Source organism: Sinocyclocheilus rhinocerous, unplaced genomic scaffold, assembly GCF_001515625.1.
Source record: "Sinocyclocheilus rhinocerous isolate Xijiao unplaced genomic scaffold, SAMN03320098_v1.1 scaffold2300, whole genome shotgun sequence".
Taxonomy (NCBI): Eukaryota; Metazoa; Chordata; class Actinopteri; order Cypriniformes; family Cyprinidae; genus Sinocyclocheilus; species Sinocyclocheilus rhinocerous.
The window spans coordinates 165646-179831 of NW_015629642.1; the positions used below are offsets into that span (position 1 = coordinate 165646).

A 14186-nucleotide genomic window follows, 5' to 3' on the forward strand; every position below is an offset into this window, starting at 1 on the left:
CACTGGATAGCTGGCCAATCACAGCACACCTCGCTTTTCAGAAGGATGAGTTTTTCAGAAAGGCGGGGCATAGAGGAGAAACAATAATGTACAGTATGTGGAAAATAATGTGTTTTTTGAACCTTAAACCGCATAAACATTTCATTACACCAAATACACAAAATAATGTTCTTTTTAGCAACGTCATTTGACCCCTTTATGTTGATCAAAACTGCCAGTTAAGACTTTTACATATTTCTATTTCAAATGCTGTTCTTCTGAATTTTCTATTTATCAAAGGATCCTGACAAAAATGTATTATTATTTCCACAAAAATAATAAGCAGCACAACTGTTTTCAGCATTGATAATAATAAGAAATGTCACTTGAGCATCAGATCAACATATTAGAATGATTTCTGAAGGATCCTGTGACACCGAAGACTGAAGTAATGACTGCTAATGAATGAAAATTCAGCTTTGTCATCACAGAAATAAATTACATTTTAAAATATATTATAGAAATCAGTTATTTTAAATATTAAACAACATTAGTGTTTTGACTGTTTTGGTCAAATAAATGCAGAGGTGGTGAGCAGGAGATCTGATTCTAAACTTGTAATGGTAGTGTAATTATAAAAAAACATATTTAGCATTATAGCTATATTATATGTATAGCTATATTATAGCTATATTCATAATTTAATATTAAATAATTATAAAGCCATAAAATAACCTTTTATAATGATTAGAGATTACCCTTACTCTAAAACACAACTTTTCGACTGAAAAAAAAAAAACAGTAATAAAATATATGTATTTGTTAATCTTGAAATTGTTTCTTCCCAGTTAAGGATGTATCCAGATGCCACATCTAGTTTTCTTGGCCTTGTTGTCTTATTTTTCGCACACTCTTGATTCCAAAAGTGTTGATTTCCAGCAAGATGTTTCTGGTGTCCTCTCTCACTCTTATCCCTAAATTATTCATATTTTGTCCTGTTCAATAAGTTTGATTGAACAGAAAACAGACTGTGACAAATAATTGTGATCACAATTTCACCATCAGTCTCCATAGTAACAGTGAGGTTTTTCTCCTCATAGATTGTTTATCTATGCATTTCACATCTCTGTCTTCAAGCTTTTAGTTATTCTTCCACATCCTCTCCAAATATCATTCCTTCCGCTCCTACCTCATTCTATCATATGATCATTTGATTTTTTTTTCTGTTCCACTATTCTAATCCTCTTTTCTGATTAGACCAGTTTACCCCCACCATCTCTCTCTGTCTGGTGCGCAGTAATCTTAGCAGACAGTACTAGTAATGGTGGTGAGCGCAGAGAGCTCTGGGATTACTGGGCTACTCTAAGCAAACACATTTCAGGATTCAAGAAAATGCTGTGCATTATCATTTTACGTAACAAATAAGTCATGTATGCATGCATGCATAAAATACTGACATAGACAAATATGATGACGGTGTAATACGTCATTATATTCAGTCCTTATATAAAACACATACACATTTGGTTTATGATACATTTACATCTGCGGTAAAAAAAAAAAAAAAGACACAGCTGCATTGAACAGCATTTAAGGTAACCTTGTTTAGTGTTTTTAGCTAAATGAATTTTAAATAATATATAGCATATTAATTTATGAAGATTTTCAATGCATTACATCTTGATATTTGTTAATAAATCATAAATGAATGCAGATGTTTTTTGGACATGCGTGTAACATGCAGACTATAAAGTAAATATAAATCAAATGCAGTTCAGCCATTTGCAGTCACAGAAACTTGTTTTGTCTGGTTCTGTTTAAGAAGCTGGCTTTGATCTCTCGGACTCTATTTCTCTCTCACTCTTGCTCTCGCACTCATGTGTTCATTCTCTGACTTGCTTCCTCCCTCTGTATCGTTTAATCATTCAGCAGCTGTTGACTGACAGTGAGAAGGGTTTGTTCTTGCTCTGAAGAAGAACAGGAGGAAAGAAGAGTTGGCTGACAGAAGCTCCACGAAGCAGAACAAAACTGGGGAGGACTGCCCTTCCTCCACTCCTTCCTGTGGACAGAGGAGCTGAGAGCTGAACAGGTGAGGAAATATTTGTGTTAGAAACTTCAGCTCTGAATTGCAATATAAGAATTAGGTTTCTACATACACAAATTTATAGTATAAATATATAGGCACAGGTTTACTGTAGTACTATCTTACTACATATTTTACGCATATTAATTCTGTTAGTGACCCTTTACAACAAGGTTTCATTTGTTAACATTATTAACTAGTTAACATGAACTAAAAATGAACAATTCGACATTATGTTAACATCTTAGTTAACAAAGTTAACTTAATTTTGTCATTTACTAATACATTTTGTTAAGCTGTATTTGTTAACATTAGTTAATGCGCTGTGAACAAACTTATTAACACTGACAGATTGTTAAATGTTGTAAAAACATATATTGCTCACTGTTTGTTTATATTAGTTAACACATTAACTAACGTTAACTAATATGACCTTATTGTAAAGTGTTACCATTCTATTAATAAGTATTTATATTAAAATATTAATATCAAATATTAAAATAGTATTTTGAATGTATTATTTTTTAAAGTATGTATTTATTTTATGTATTTGTTCTCTGTTTTATTCAAGAAATGTCTCGAGAAGAAGCATATGTTGGATTATAAATCATATTCATAATAAATAAATAAAAAACAACTGAAAAGGCTTTTTTTTTTTGACAATTTGATGTTATATTCAGTAGTTGCAGAGTTTAGTTTAAGTAATGTTAATTGTGTCACAATACACATTACAGTATGTTAAATATTTGAACATTTTTAGAGACACACAGAAGACACACAGAAGAAGCTGTCAGATATGAGTCTGGGGCCGGCGTGCATTTTCCTGAAAGGAGCTAAAAACATTGTAAGTCTATTGACTTTTTATCTATTCTTTTATTTATTTATTTTATTTTTGTCCTGTACTCTGGTACTGGAGGGATACAGATTACTCTGCTACATTGCAAAATCCCACAATTCCAAGCTGAACTCATACAAAAGCGATCAGTTAATACCCATCTATCTGAACTGGTCTGTCTAGCAGAAGAATGTCTCTTTATGCCAGTGGATATTAGAGATTAATGAGCGCCTGCAGGAAATATAATGATATTTATCTGAGAGAAGGATTTTAAAAGATGCTTTTTAAACGTTATATAAAGGTCATGCAGTTCTGCTGAACACAAAAGTGCAGGTAAATGTGTAAAACTGATGCACATATACAAAAAAAACCTAACTGTAGCTGTTTTACAGGAGCGTCCGCTGGCTGATGAGGAGATAGATGGTAAGCCATTTGTTTTACTGTGTTTACCGTGAAATAAAATACAAATGAAACTGTATTTAAAACTAACCATTAAAAACAGATATAATATTTACTTTTAACAGAGTAACTGTTTTAAATGATTGTAAATGAACTAATCACTTATTTGGTAAATGTTCACTGGTTCATTTATATACCCAGATTAACCTTACAGAATAAAATGCAAAGCAGATGTGAAATGCCAGATCCCAATGCAATTCAGTCAACGATCAGAATCTGAGAGTACCACTGAAACGTTTTAAATGTATTATAACATTTGTTGATACATTAAATTATATGATCATCAGTTAAAGTGGAAAGCTGAATTGAAAAATTAACAACAACTCGAGCTTCATGAACTCCACAAGTTTGATTTGAGAATGATGTTAGAATGATTCAAATCTTGTAGGCTACCATCTGTATAAATAGTCACATGATCAAAGTCACAGATTGACTTGTTTGATTAGCAGTGTTGGGGAAAGTTACTTTTAAAAGTAATGCATTACAATATTGCATTACTCCGTGAAAAAGTAACTAATTACGTTACTTAGTTACTTTTTATGGAAAGTAATGCGTTACATTACTTTTACGTTACTTTCGCGTTACTTTTTAAATATGAGCAGGGCTTGATTGTTTTTAATATAAGAAGTTCTATTTATAGCAAATGTAAAAGCCATTAGTGACCCAGATATAGTGAAGAATCTAAAATACTTCTTTATTGTATGTCATCATAGCTTCTGTCATTCATAGCTTGAATTTTTTTTTAAATAATTAAAAAAACAAACTTTTTTATTTTTAGGTTCAAATGAAAAAAAAAAACTCCCAGATTTTCAATATATTTAACCGGTTGCATAAACTGTTTAGACTAGTCTTAAAAAGTTAGTCATCTAATTTTTTTTGTTCAAGACTGGTCTTAACTTTTTTAATTCAGTTATGAAAAGGTTGATTGGTCTTATTTGTATTGGAAAATTAAGACTTACTTAAGATTATTAATGATTACCCCTTGGCAAATAGTTGGTCAAACTAGTTGGTCAAACTAGTTCTTAAGAAACAGTCTTAACATGGTGGCTAAGTTTATGCAACTGGCCCCGGGTGGTCATTTAGAACCCTGTTAATTCAATGTTCTGTGTGTATTGCAGAGCTGCGCGAGGCGTTTGCTGAGTTTGATAAGGATAAGGATGGTCTGATCAGCTGTAAAGATCTGGGCAACCTGATGAGGACGATGGGCTACATGCCCACTGAGATGGAACTGCTTGAACTTAGCCAGAACATCAACATGAACCGTAAGACATCTTAGGTCTCTCTCATTATGTGCTAGCAGCTGTTTTGTGATTTGATGCTCCAGTCAATGTATTTTGTGCTAATGTCTGTTCATCACTCTGGCTGAAACACTGTAGATTATTCTCTTAATCCATGGAAGTTTCATTTATTTATTTATCATCTGTTGATCACATGGATTTTTTTTCCTATTCTTTATTCTTTATCTGCCTCTTTTTCAGTTGGAGGAAGTGTAGATTTTGAGGATTTTGTTGACCTCATGGCCCCAAAGCTGCTGGCAGAAACGGCTGGAATGATCGGACTGAAAGAGTTAAAAGATGCATTTAGAGAGGTAAGACAATTTGCCTTTTTCTTTCCATTTTAAAAACATATTTCAAATAAAAGGCACAACTTAGTGTAATATTTGAATGTAATCTGTTTATATTTTTGTGTAGTTTGATATGGATGGCGACGGCACTATCACCATCGAAGAACTAAAGAACGCAATGCTAAAACTGCTTGGTGAAAATACAAACAGGAAGGAAATAGAAGCAGTGGTCCGAGAAGCAGACAACAATGGAGACGGGACCGTTGATTTTGAGGGTAAAATAGATCCATATTTAATCAAATAATGTAGACAGCATACTTTTGTTGACCCATTGTCATAATTTACTCACCCTCATGTTGTTCCAAACCTGTATGAGTTTATTTCTTTTGCTGAACACAACAGATGATATTTCGAAGAGTGTTGGTGACCTAATAGTCGACGGTAGCCATTGACTTCATATTTTTCTCCTTCTACTGTGGAAGTGGATGGCTACCAACAACTGTTTGGTTACCAACATTCCTCACAGTATCTTCTTTTATGTTCCATATAGGTTTGGAACAACTTTAGAATGAGTAAATGATGACAGAATTTTCATTTTGGGGTGAACTGTCCCTTTGAACATATTAGTAGTCACACAGGATCATCTTCACTCTCTGTTCTAGTTTAGCACTGCCACAAATCTGTAACACAAACAGATCTAAAGTACTTTTCCATATGTGGAAAGGGATCTTTAGACACCATCCTGCTACACTGACCTTATTCAGTAATTACCAAAGCTGAACGTTCTTTAATATATTGATGTCGGAGCAGTGGAGGTGTTTCAGTAATTAAACAAGACTGTAAGTTATCCAACACCCTATACACCTGCGCTGTTTCATTCACAGTTGGCCCAGAGGAAACAATGGGTCATGGCTGTATAGAGTGATCAGTTTAGCTCAAACGTGCTCTCATGTGTCTCACAGGAACCTCCAATGACACGGATCAACTGAGAAGTCAAGAACGTGCTCATTCTGAACCCTGATAATAGTAAAAATACACGTGTTTTATATTTCCCCCTCAGTATTTTTGTTTAAAAAAATTAATTTGTATAAATTAAATAGATTTCGTTTAAATAAAATCTAAATTACATAAGATATTAAGCAGATTAAAGCAATAAGCCCCAAGAAGCCGTGGTTTACAGTGAATTTATAACAGCTAAGGGGCGTTGTTAAATGCTAAATCCTAAAACCCCCTTAGCTGTTATAAATTCACTGTAAACCACGGCTTCACGGGGCTTATTGCTTTTATAAAACGCTTATTCCATATACGTAGTAAGGTTTCACAAAATAAAACAGAGCAAATAAATTGTAATGATATTAATAAAAACAGTATTCTTCCACCAAACAATGTAGCTCCTCAGAAACAGTTGTGGTTGCAACAAAGTGGTTGCCAAGCAACAGACAAACGTAAACAAAGGTGTATGTTACTTTGTAGAGTCATTTACAACAGCTTTGAACGCGGCTCAGCCAATCAGAATCAAGGACCGGAACTATCCGTTTTATAAATATATTTTACATACCATATTAGTATTGTTTATTTTGAAAAGATTAATTCTTAAAAAAGGAATACAATATTATATTAATATTATTTATAATAATATAATATAATATTTTCACATTATAGTGTTTTACAAAAATATACATGTTTCCACATATCAGAAACCATTTTCTAGATTAATATTTTGGCCAGGTCTCTCTTGGAAAAGAGATTTTCATCTCTAATTTAACTGGATTACCCCAAACGTATAAAGGTAATATAAAATAATATTGATAATAATAAGAATTCATAACAATAATTCAAATAATAATCATTTAAGATAATAATTCTTCTAAAATGTAAACATGATGCTGACTGTTGGGAGTTGAGAACCAAAGATATAAATAATGCATTTTAGGCAGTCACTGTTGCTTAGTAACATCTGATAGTTATGGACTGGATACTAAAACTTAATCTGACAGTATATCAGCTTTGAATTAAAACTTTGGTCTTTTTCATCTTTCTTCTTTAGAGTTTGTCAGAATGATGTCTAAAAATTGAGAATACACCCGAGACATTGAAGAAGACCTGAAAATCACTCTAAAGAACAAAACATCTGCATCAGAGTCACTGGCGACGGTATTATGCATATGAGGACATTATTTTATACCTCTTTGTTTGTGTATATTTATCTTACTCTTTGAGTGCCACTTTGTTTTGCTTTATTGTTACATGACATCAAACACTGAATCTTCCTTAAACTCTGTAAATGATAATATTGTCATATATCAGTATTATGTAACAATATTTAAAATCATGTCTGATATCTGTTCGGAATTAAATTGTGTCTTTCATTGGACATGCATACTTGAACTTTTGGCATAAAACCAAGTTAAAAACCCTCTCGGACTGTTATTAATTTTGCATTAGTGTGTGTGTGTGTGTGTGTGTGTGTGTGCGTTTTTGTGACAAATGAGGACATAAATTTGTATAATGACAAGGGTATGACATAGGTATTACAAGGAGAAGGTGACTTTTCAGGACATTACCCCATGTCCCCACTTTTCAAATTTAGGGGTAGGGTTGGTGTAGGACAATAGAATATACGGTCTGTACAGTAGAAAAACCATTACGCCTATGGAGAGTCCCCACTTTTCACAAAAACAAACCTGTGTGTGTGTGTGTGTGTGTGTGGCCTGATATTACTGTCATTTGATCATCTAGTCTTTAGTTAAGCTCATCAGTGAAAATGACAAATGTCATCAGAGGACGGGACCGCAGTCTATCCTCTCTCTAATGCTGTAGTGCATCAGTGTGTGTCTGTACATACTCATAAACAGACATTTTAAATAGAAAGCATTCAGCCAAAAATTTATTTTTTAGATTTTTTCCTATGTGGAAACACACACACAAAAAAAACATTTTTGAAATATCTTATGAAGTAAATGCCCTGTGTGAGATGTTCCATCCATGACTTTTCAGTTTAATACAAAGTGTAAAGTATAAAATAAAAAGTGAAACATCTGTTTAAGTGGGCTTCTACACTGGAGGACATTCTGCGTTAGACCAATAATCTCAATATTGACACAGATTATTGGCACTTGTATATTGCACTATATGGCCTGAAAATGGCATTAAAGGCAGAGATCGCTGGGAAAAAATATAATAATAAATATAATCAAATCCTGCAGTCCACTAATCCCTTTAACCTCATCAGCTGATCACGCATTTCCACGAACTCCACGGCAAATCTGCTTAACTCACCCTTCTCTAGCTGATCTGCTAAGCCTGTGCTGCTGTTAAGAAACATCTGCTCCATGATGAACCTCTGTGCAGTCAGCATACTGACTATACCTTCTATCATAACTATCCAAAACCTTGCTCTCTTTTAATACAGTGAACAACAAATATCTTCTGACCTGTAATAAAACTCATCTATTGTTTCTGATCTGGACAGGCAGCAGCCCAGATAAACCTCTGTGCCAGATGTGCTGAATGACCTCGCTAAGCCATTAATGACATCTGGTCTGTCACCGATCTGTTTCTCTTGAAATGCAACAGGGAGAATGCATACACAAGCACAGATTTACACAATATTACATCATAACCAGTGCATTCGTTCCAGGGTTCCTAAAACATATAGCTTAGAAGACTTATTTGCACTGCTGTGATTATTTAAATGTTTATGAACAGGGTATTTAGGATTATGTATGGGTGTGGTATGGAGTAAAGATTATTGCCTTAATGTTATCATCTGACATAAAAAATAAATTAGAATTAAAGCTGCAAGCAGCGTTGAAAGGGCCCTCGCACCCGGAGCCACCTCCACCCGGTGCCCTCAGGAAAACAGTGAAAGGTGGGCAATATGCATACAAAGGAATGACAAGTAAAATTGTGTGCAAAGAAAATTTGTTACTTGCTTTTTTTTTTTTAGTTGTACAACTTGACATTCGTAGTCATTAAATCTAAACTTTTGTTAACCTGAGCTTTTTTTTTTAATTCTATTAAAGTATTATAAATACAAATATTACATTTATTATTAAACATTAATATTTCTCATATTTATTAAATTTGGCAAATAAACTACATTTTTTAAGATTTTCCCTTATTTTAAGATTTTCACCCTTATTAATATTTCCTATCAAATCAAGTAAAGGAAGATGTCATGGCCAAACCCCAAACATTTTTATCACTGACTAGTCCAAGATGTTTTCTTTAGGAAACACCAGGACTTAAAACTATAGCATGTATGATTTCAGAACAAGTCACTGCATGGATGCCGTATCGATATATGAAAATGAATAACTGGGTCCTATGATAATAGATGATGAACATTATGGGTCGCCCTGGCTGGAGCAGATGCAATGACAGACATGGAGTCAGAGCATGTCTGAGGGAATTTGTAAAGATAAATTACATAATGCTGACCTACTTTCTTATTTATTAATTTTTATTATTTAATCCCACTATATAGGCATTTTTTCCCCCTCTGACGCTACATAATCCCTCATTTATCCACCACACTCTCCTTCTGTCTTCCACTCATTGTATGCATGCAATCCAGTATTTAAGTATTTAAATCAGGATGTTTTCTGTTTCTTAAAATGCTTAAAATCTTTATGATATAACAGGTTTATATCATAAAGTGTTCTGCTCAGTCTCTTCACCTCAGCATGTTCGGTGTGTGGGAGGACTTTAGAGTCACATTTTGATGAATGAAGCTTTCTTCCATCTAACATATAAAATGCAGCCAAATGGCAAATTATCTCACTACTGATTAACAATTTTTACAACGATATGTGATGGGTGTGAACCTTTCCCAACACAAACGTTCCATCCATTAATAACAAACATTAAGTTTGGTAATTTGTCTGTTAAATTTAGGTCACGGCTTCAAAATGTGGTTAGGAGAGCCGGTGCTCCTAATTTCTTTTCAGGAGATTTTTGAGAGGTCTGTGAAAAACCATTGCCTTATAATTAGTGATAACTAGTGATTCAAGCCATATTCTCCATAAGGAGTAGCCTATGAGCTGATGCCCTCAGGTAGGAGATACGGTACCTACCAACTTGTAAGTTAAATATGTACAAATTCTCCTTAATTACATTATAAATTACACTATTAAATAATACAAAATTATCTGTGTGTGTGGGTGAGGGTATATGGGAAATGGGCATTTTGAAATGTATTTAGTGTAATATTAATATTGTGAAATTGTTGTTTTTTGTGTAATTTTGTAAAGTTAACTTGCTTTCTTGACTGCTCAAGACCAATTTCTCTTTATGGAGACAATAAAGGATGCTAAATGAGTATTGCCCTAGTTTGCCATTCAATAGCCTTTTCATCCTTAACCGTGTTCATTGCGTCAATTAATAGATTGTATGACTAAGAGATCTAACATTTATTTAATGATAGGTTTACGAGCAAACAAATCAGCTCAAGATCATCTAAAATGTTGCTATACAACATTTAAAACTTACTTTTGTTTTATATTTCAGTCCACAGAACTTTCATGGACACCTGGTCGAAAGGTTTAAGGCTAATTAAGTTTCACATAATAAGGTGACAAGGACCTTCTATGCTTTATTTGCGTAAATTATTCTGTACTGAAAACATGTCACTGTCGACGATCTAACATGTATACATATTTTCTACAGTGTGTGGGATTGAAAAATCTGAAATTCTAGGCGAACTACACCAAGACCTAAAGGACGTCTGTACAAAACCAAACCACTAGAGGACGCTGTTGATCACGGATGAGAGAACGAGGTCATGTACGGATTATGATTATGAATCCAAATTGAGGATTTAATCTAAAATCACATAAAACGGTAACATGCTTTATTTATATTTTAGTTTTTGTACCTGCAAACATAAGAAGCATCATAAAAACAAATGTCGTTTCAATTAAGTCAGGATGTTAATCATGCTTGTTAAATGAATGTTGTTACTCCGTCTACAGAAAAAGATGCAAAGCTTGCGATTTATAAAAGCCAAAATCTGATATAAACTAAAAACAACAGTGCAGAAGAATCAAAGGAAGCACACAGCTCATGGTAGTCAATGATGTTTTCTTTATTTGTTGTTACAGTATTGTAAATTGTACTTCACTCTCCAAAAATTCAGACCATCCCCACCCGAGCGGAGGGGCGTGGCCTGTGGCATGTCAGTCAAAGGTGGGAGGGGTTTCAAGGCTCTTCCACTCAGTTTAAAAATGAAACCATATCCATCCACTGCTCTCAATGACATCCGCACCGCAATCAGTGCAGAACCAGACAACTAAACCAGAAAACCGTTATGCTTAAAGCCACATGAGTTTAACAAGCCTTTAATCGCAATTTTTTCTTTTATCTGACATCAATGATCCTACCTCTTGAGGCATTTACAAGTTCTACCGATATTTCCTGAACAACATGACAAATTTAACAGAATTAAGAAGTAAATTACTTAAGTCATTTATTTATGTTCAAAATACATGTAGTGAAATGTTTCCTCAGACTCTCTGCGGAACTGGCTTGGGATTCGTTACTCCACTGGCGCACTCTGTAAAAAGCTGATGGTTGCAAAATGAACCAAAAACCATTAAACAGTTATAATACTTAATTATAAAAAGAAATGCCGGTATCACTTAACATGTCTTAAGTGAATCCAAAAGAATTTGGCAGCAAATGATGAGGTTTAAAGTCAGACTGCACAAACCATGGATACACATGCATACTGTGCACATTCACTTAAACGCATTCACGCTCATGGTAATGGACATGTCCTGGGTAAGGGATGACAATATCCTGTTTGGAAGGGCTTGATGATGTGGCACGTTGTGATTGGCCACGAGGGCTGGAGGAGGTCAAATAAAAAGTAGCCATTGTTGTGTTTCTTCCATTCTTTTGCCTCTCCCTAGTCCTCGCCTGCTTTCATCCCTCGCACAGACCCTTGGCTACGCATCTGAAAATTTAAATAAACAGATTTAATAATAATCTGTCACATGCAAGTACACTACCATTCTTAAGTTTGTGGTAAGATTTTTTTTAAATAAAGAAATTAATACTTTTATTCAGCTAGGACAGATTCATCAAAAGTGACAGTAATGACATTTACAATATTACAAAAGATTGTTATTTTTAAAAAATGCTGTTCTTTTGAATTTTCGATTTATCAAAGAAAAAAAAATGTATCACAATTTTCCACAAAAATATTAATCAGCACATCTGTTTTCAACATTAATAATAAGAAGAAAAGTTTCGGTAACTCTTTACAGTAAGGTCTCATTAGTTCATGTTAGTTAAGGCATTAACTAAAATTAAATAACAATGAGCAATATATTTGTTAAAGTATTTATTAATCTTTGTTTACAATAAGTTAATAAAAATACAACTCTTCATTGTCAGTTCATGTTAGCTCAGCTCTATTGAAAAATATTAACATCCAACTTTTGATTTGAATAATGCATTGGTAAATGTTTAAGTAGTTTATTTCACATGAACTAACAATGAAAACTACTTCTAATGTAGTTATCTAAAGTTAAATAATGAAACATTATTGTAAAGTGTTAAATTATTATTACTGTATTTTTGATCAAATACATGCAGCATTGGTGAGCATAAGAGACGTTTCAAAAACATCAAAATGACCCAAAACTTTGACGTGACATGACATGTGGCCAAGTATGGTGACCCATACTCAGAATTAGTGCTCTGCATTTATCCCATCCAAAGTGCACACACACAGCAGTGAACACACACACACCGTGAACACACACCCGGTTAGACAACCATTATGTCACACAAAACTGGTAAGACTGTAACTGCAGGTATAAATCATCTCCATTAATCTTCTCAATAAATCAGAATGTCATTCTGTTGATGTGGGCAGAACTGTGTTGCATGGTTTCTACAGAAACACATACCTGGTCTAGCTCCCTCTGTGTCTCTTCCTCCATCCTGCGAATGTCATCCATAGTGAGGTCCACCCAGCGGTCCAGCCAACAGAAGAGTTGCCGATGGAAATTAGTGAAAAGCCTTTTCTCCTGCTACTCAAGCAGAGAGAGAGATGGGGTTGATATTAGTACAACAGTATGAACAAAGACTTAATAACACCTAGCAAGAGCGGTCAAATCACCCAAAATATATCAAACTAGTACAGCATAGTTTGTTTGTTTGTTTTTTTAACACCATGTCAGCTTCCGTGGCTATTTTCACGTTAAGAAAATTTTGGTAACATTTTAGTTTAGGGACCAATTCTCACTATTATCTAGTTGCTCATTAGCATGCATATTGCTAGCAGACTGGCTGTTTATTAGTACTTATAAAGCACATATTATTGTCTTATCCTGCATGACTATATTTTAGATCCCTTAATCCTAACCAGGAGCGGCTCGTCTATATGGGCAAAAAATATTCATCCACAACATAGACCTCTGTATAAACTGAAACAATAATACATTGTAAATGTGTTCAGCATTCTGCAACAAATATTCCCACTGGCAGACCAGCCACGAGCACTTTTTTATATGTTCTACATTTCATGTATTTATGTAACACATATTCTACATTAAAAAATTAATTTAGAATGAACAATAACTGCTGTACAAAGAGTTAAAAAAAAAAAGAAAATAAAAATACCTAATGCAGAAAAGCCGCCTCTTTTTCCGAATTGCGCAGATGACCACTATCTTTCTTTCATCTCTTCTGATAAATTTTCAGTCAAATCGTTTTCTGTGTGCTAGATCAGAACTAGAGCCCTGCATTTCAGCCCGGGCCCGACGGGCCCCGACTTTTTTACGCCCCTCGGGCTATTTTAGACATCCATCAATTAATGATGAAAAAAGATTGCCGCGCTGGCGGAGACAATACGAGACCGTGCTACCGAGACTGTCAAGAGACTGTTTAGTGCAGCAGCAGCATGCTTGCCGTCAGCGCAGCTGAACAGTTCTGCGTTCAAATGCACGCAATAGGCTTAAGTTTGCCGCAAAGCTTGGGCAAAAGTAATTACCATAAATGCGTCAGGGGGAAACAGTAAGGATATATTTGAATTATTTACTAATAAACTAGTGTTTTCTGAGTCGGTGTCGCAAGGATGAAGTTGTCGATCCTGACTCGCCATCTCTTCATTAGACGCGCCTTTAGAGAGTAGTGCATCTTTACGGATTATGATCATAATGAAAGAGTTTTTGTTTTTGATTTGTTTTATTTCGTTAAGTAGTAATTTAAAGCTTTCTATAGATATATTTATCATGTCTGTGAGACATGTATTC

The 14186-nt window shown here is 34.2% G+C and overlaps 2 protein-coding genes across 2 annotated transcripts in view; one reads left to right on the plus strand and one right to left on the minus strand.

Moving 5' to 3' along the window:
* The first annotated feature begins 1866 nt into the window (after positions 1–1866).
* LOC107739386 (calcium-binding protein 5-like) lies at positions 1867–7283 on the plus strand. Its single transcript, XM_016551486.1, has 7 exons — positions 1867–2068; positions 2823–2906; positions 3290–3320; positions 4475–4618; positions 4835–4944; positions 5048–5195; positions 6968–7283. Exons 2-7 carry the CDS (start codon positions 2859–2861, stop codon positions 6994–6996), a joined length of 510 nt encoding a protein of 169 aa, XP_016406972.1. The 5' UTR covers positions 1867–2068; positions 2823–2858; the 3' UTR covers positions 6997–7283.
* A 3681-nt stretch (positions 7284–10964) lies between these two features.
* LOC107739385 (phosphatidylinositol transfer protein beta isoform-like) overlaps positions 10965–14186 on the minus strand; it is a 14776-nt gene continuing 11554 nt past the window's right edge. Inside the window, exons 10-11 of the mRNA XM_016551485.1 lie at positions 12840–12962; positions 10965–11878 (exon numbers count right to left, since the gene is read on the minus strand). Of these exons, the coding sequence (XP_016406971.1) occupies positions 11831–11878; positions 12840–12962 (171 nt within the window). The 3' untranslated portion in view covers positions 10965–11830. The remainder of the gene's footprint in view (positions 11879–12839; positions 12963–14186) is intronic.

Bases quoted from the DNA above. Each gene is read 5' to 3' on its own strand.
- LOC107739386 (XM_016551486.1), top strand. From the start codon at position 2,859: ATGAGTCTGGGGCCGGCGTGCATTTTCCTGAAAGGAGCTAAAAACATT. The intron at 3,321-4,474 runs GTAAGCCATTTG...TGTGTATTGCAG, and splicing joins GGCTGATGAGGAGATAGATG to AGCTGCGCGAGGCGTTTGCT. The intron at 4,619-4,834 runs GTAAGACATCTT...CCTCTTTTTCAG, and splicing joins CCAGAACATCAACATGAACC to TTGGAGGAAGTGTAGATTTT.